Consider the following 5,269-nt stretch of genomic DNA (forward strand, 5'->3'; position numbering starts at 1 on the left):
CAGCTGCCGCCATTGGTGTGTGAATGTGTGTGAATGGGTGAATGAGAGGCCACTGTAAAGCTCTTTGGATATAAAGCGCTATATAAGTGCAGTCCATTTACCATATTAAGTGCAATGTAGGCTACCTATAATATGCTCACATCTACTAAGGAAATTAACAAAATGGCAGCCCAACCACAACCATTTCATGGGCTGAATTAGCTACTAGTCCAGGTAGTGAATTAGCTACTAGTCCATATAGTGAATTAGCTACTAGTCCAGGTAGTGAATTAGCTACTAGTCCAGGTAGTGAATTAGCTACTAGTCCATATAGTGAATTAGCTACTAGTCCAGGTAGTGAATTAGCTACTAGTCCAGGTAGTGAATTAGCTACTAGTCCAGGTAGTGAATTAGCTACTAGTCCAGGTAGTGAATTAGCTACTAGTCCATATAGTGAATTAGCTACTAGTCCAGGTAGTGAATTAGCTACTAGTCCAGGTAGTGAATTAGCTACTAGTCATACTCCTACCTGACGAAGGGGTACTGTAAGATAAAAAACGTCACAGACTGGGCTTGCGCTGTACTGTGACTAGCGAGTTGATTGGCTCAATTTCGCTTGCTGCCTTTTTACTGACTGTCAGAGCACACGCATACAGATCCAAACACGCATCCACAGCATCAGATTTCCGCGCTCCATTGGCCCAAACCCAATGTCCACACTCACGGATTTATCCTCTTTCTATGTAAGTCGCTTTGACAGACAGGCTCTCGCGCCCCCCCCCCCCCCAACCCCACACACAAAAACATTTCTCATCAGATCTGCACGACTCACTATTTACTGATTCATGACGGCAAATTTTGCCGGAAGGCGAGAAGTTTGCATGCCTGGTACACACTATTTACTCATCTAGGCCACACACACACACACACACACACACACACCCACACCCTCCTCTCACCTCAGGCAGCACCTCGTCTATGGTCCTGATGGGAGCGGGCTTCTTCCCCTGGCTGAAGCCTTCATCATCATCATCCTCGCCCAGCACAATCGCCAGCGTCCCGCAGGACGAGGAAGAGGAGGAGTCGCTGGGGGACGAAGAGCGGAACGGAAGTCAGACACGCGCGCGTGTGCGGAAAGGTGATAACGTGTGCAAGTAGCCTCGTTAAATAAAGAGTGTGTGTGGTGTACTGTGTTTATAACCTGTGTGTGTGTGTGTACTGTGTTTATAACCTGTGTGTGGTTACTGTGTTTATAACCTGTGTGTGTGTGTATTGTGTTTATAACCTGTGTGTGTGTGTATTGTGTTTATAACCTGTGTGTGTGTGTATGTGTATTGTGTTTATAACCTGTGTGTGTGTGTGTGTGTGTGTGTGTGTGTGTGTGTGTGTGTGTGTGTGTGTGTGTACCTGTCTGAAGAGGAGTCCACTGAATCGTAGCGCCCTCGTCTCCCGACACACATCCCATCATGCACCACTGGCACCACCTGGGAGGGTGGAGTGTCGGCCGATGGGTGTGTGTGTGTGTCTCCTCCTGGGTCTGTGGGGTCAGACCTGGGGTGTGTGTCTCCTCCTGGGTCCATGTCAGGCCCAGGGTGTGTGTCTCCTCCTGGGTCCGTGGGGTCAGGCCCGGGGTGTGTGTCTCCTCCTGGGTCCGTGGGGTCAGGCCCGGGGTGTGTGTCTCCTCCTGGGTCCATGTCAAGCCCAGGGTGTGTGTCTCCTCCTGGGTCTGTGGTGTCAGGCCCGGGGTGTGTGTGTGTGTCTCCTCCTGGGTCCTTGGGGTCAGGCCCGGGGTGTGTGTGTGTGTCTTCTTGCAGGTTCATGACGTCAGACTCAAGTCCATTCCTACCGTTCAGGTCCTCCACCTCCATCTCCACCTCCATCCCCACCTCCTCTCCCGGCGCCGGCGCTGCCTCTACCGTCTCCTCCATGTTCTGGTTCTGTTCACCAGCCGGTCCCGACTGGTCCAGGACGGTGGTGGGCGGAGCCTCCTGTTCTGGTGGCGCGGGGTTTTCTAGCCGGTGTCCGTTCATGTCGTGACCCGGTGGAATGTTGAAATCTGCGCGGGAAAACCAGCGATGATCAGTCTACCAACGGTGACCAGTAATACATCAGACAGCAACCTGTACCAGCTATCCTGTACCAGCTATCCTGTACCAGCTATCCTGTACCAGCTATCCTGTACCAGCTATCCTGTACCAGCTATCCTGCTCGCTAGGTCACCTGTACAAACAGAACATCCTATACTATCAACTGGACTGACTCACCATTTAACCTTATACCTAAAGTTACATTCAAAATGACAGGACCCGGGTCACACACATGACAGTGAGCGGCGACATGGCGCACACACATGCGACTTCCGGGGTCGCCGGTGGAAAGTGTTCCCTGCATTTCTCTGACCCAAGCCGTCCTCCTCCTGGGGCAGCTAGGAGCAGGGGGCAGCTAGGAGCAGGGGGCAGCCAGGAGCAGGGGGCAGCTAGGAGCAGCTAGGAGCAGGGGGCAGCTAGGAGCAGGGGAGCAGGGGGCAGCTAGGAGCAGGGGGCAGCAGGGGGCAGCTAGGAGCAGTGGGCAGCTAGGAGCAGGGGGCAGCTAGGAGCAGGGGGCAGCTAGGAGCAGCTAGGAGCAGGGGGCAGCTAGGAGCAGGGGGCAGGTAGGAGCAGGGGGCAGCTAGGAGCAGGGGGCAGCTAGGGGGCAGCTAGGAGCAGGGGGCAGCTAGGAGCAGGGGGCAGGTAGGAGCAGGGGGCAGCTAGGAGCAGGGGGCAGCTAGGAGCAGGGGGCAGATAGGAGCAGGGGGGGCAGCTAGGAGCAGGGGGCAGCTAGGAGCAGGGGGCAGCTAGGAGCAGGGGGCAGCTAGGAGCAGGGGGCAGCCAGGAGCAGGGGGCAGTTAGGAGCAGGGGGCAGCCAGGAGCAGGGGGCAGTTAGGAGCAGGGGGCAGCCAGGGTAGCTACTGCCATCTCTCGAGTCAACAAACAATAAAGAGACCTGCTTTCCTTTCGGCAGCTATACAACTGCATTCATAGCTAGCGTTAGCATGTCGAGCTAGCCGGCCAGGATACTGGCGAGATACACACAATCACAAAGTCTGTTTCAGAACAAGCATTTGCTCCCGTTAAACTCATACAAATAAATCATATAAAGAGTATTAGGTACTTAGAGAAGGTCACGTACAAGTCGCTGGACACTCGTGTGTTTGGTTTAACTGGAATCCTCACGTGTGAAACCATCTGCTCTGTTCTTCCGGGCATGCGCACGCGGGACGCAGCGTCATATCCGGTAGCCTTCTTGCAAGGCCTTTCAAAATAAAGGTCACGTAAAACAAATGTTTCTGTTTTGTTTTTATCTGACTATGAAAACATGTAAAAAAAAAAAAAACTTTTTGTCTCAAATACAATAGAAACACAAAAATAAAAAATAAAAATATCAGAATCAGAATCACATTTATTGGTCAAGTACACACAAATAATTTGGTTAAAGTGCAACGGTGAGGTTCAGGAATTTCATCTCTATTTAGTAGGAGGATATCACAGCTCCAGGCTATATAGGAGGATATCACTACTCCAGGCTATATAGGAGGATATCACTACTCCAGGCTATATAGGAGGATATCACTACTCCAGGCTATATAGGAGGATATCACTACTCCAGGCTATATAGGAGGATATCACTACTCCAGGCTATATAGGAGGATATCACTACTCCAGGCTATATAGGAGGATATCACTACTCCAGGCTATATAGGAGGATATCACTACTCCAGGCTATATAGGAGGAGGATATCACTAGTCCAGGCTATATAGGAGGAGGATATCACAGCTCCAGGCTATATAGGAGGATATCACTACTCCAGGCTATATAGGAGGATATCACTACTCCAGGCTATATAGGAGGATATCACTGCTCCAGGGTATATAGGAGGATATCACTGCTACAGGCTATATAGGAGGATATCACTGCTCCAGGCTATATAGGAGGATATCACAGCTCCAGGCTATATAGGAGGATATCACAGCTCCAGGCTATATAGGAGGATATCACTGCTACAGGGTATATGGAGGAGGATATCACTGCTCCAGGGTATATAGGAGGATATCACTACTCCAGGCTATATAGGAGGATATCACTACTACAGGGTATATGGAGGAGGCATGTGGGGCTGCTTAGGCCAGTCAGGGCTGGATGGGCTGTTCTGGGGGAGACTTCCCCTGCTGCTTGGCCGGGGAGAACATGGCCTGTGATGTTGATGAGGTTCTCTGCTCAGACAGGCAGCCTGGCTCTCTGGTTGTGTTTACTGTACAGGGCTGTTTTCTCTTTGTTCTGTTCAATTCATTTTGTAGTGCACATCCAGATGTTTGCTGTGATGTATAGGCTACGGAGGTTTGGGGAAAGCATCAATAAATATGTTTGTTGTTACTGAATATTTGAGTGTTGTTTCATACCGTATTTGAGTATAAAAACATTACACATTAATATTTTACAACAGCATTAAGTTTAACACTGAACATGCAAAGGCCTTATTCTCCTGAGACAGACAGACAGACAGACAGACAGTCAGACAGACAGACAGACAGACAGACAGACAGACAGACAGACAGACAGACAACCATCCGACCCCAAGTCTGACCAGGAAATCTTAGATTATCTTTCTCAAATTAATTTTCAAACAGGCTGGGTTGGCATAGCAACTCTCTCTCTCTCTTTCTCTCTTTCACTATCTCTTTTTCTCTCTTCTCCTCTCTCTCTGTCTCTCCCCCCATCTCTCTCTCTCTATGTGTCTCTCTCTCTGTGCCTGTCTTTCTCTGTGCTTTGATAGTGAGGATGTGTTACATGTCTGACCAGGGTAGCGTGTCCCGTGTAGCGTGTTCTCCAGACGTTGTGAGGTGTGATGGGTGGTGTTCCGAGCGCTGGCGTGTCGGAGCGTGTCGGGGAGAGGCGGGGTCACGCCTGTCAGCCGAGGACTTAGAGAAATCATTATTCTCCTCCAAGGAGAGGAGAGAAGGGGGTTCTGTTCTACTGCATTAACCCCCCCCCCCCCTCCGCACACACACACACACATGCACGAACGCACACACACACACATAAATACTGTACTGTATATACACACATAAAAACTGTATATACACAAACATAGTGTATACATACAGAAATACTGTACACATACAAAGTACACACACTATAGGCACACATATACCATGTACACACAGTCTTTATCTGGTAGAGCAGCGTTGTGTGGTGTTAATAAATAGTGGTGTTAGAGTTAGAGAGTGTTAGAGAGTGATTACTGTACATTAGC

General features: G+C 50.0%; 1 protein-coding gene across 1 annotated transcript in view; it reads right to left on the minus strand.

The window, feature by feature from the left end:
• LOC311322337 (uncharacterized protein) overlaps nucleotides 1-3,215 on the minus strand; it is a gene marked incomplete at its 3' end in the record, with an annotated part of 10,805 nt that extends 7,590 nt beyond the window's left edge. Inside the window, exons 1-3 of the mRNA XM_084454405.1 lie at nucleotides 3,148-3,215; nucleotides 1,387-2,035; nucleotides 939-1,065 (exon numbers count right to left, since the gene is read on the minus strand). Coding sequence (XP_084310531.1) covers nucleotides 939-1,065; nucleotides 1,387-2,009 — 750 coding nt within the window. The 5' untranslated portion in view covers nucleotides 2,010-2,035; nucleotides 3,148-3,215. The remainder of the gene's footprint in view (nucleotides 1-938; nucleotides 1,066-1,386; nucleotides 2,036-3,147) is intronic.
• Nucleotides 3,216-5,269: the final 2,054 nt, after the last annotated feature.

Source organism: Borostomias antarcticus (genome assembly GCF_949987555.1).
Source record: "Borostomias antarcticus genome assembly, chromosome: 20".
NCBI classification, from domain to species: Eukaryota; Metazoa; Chordata; class Actinopteri; order Stomiiformes; family Stomiidae; genus Borostomias; species Borostomias antarcticus.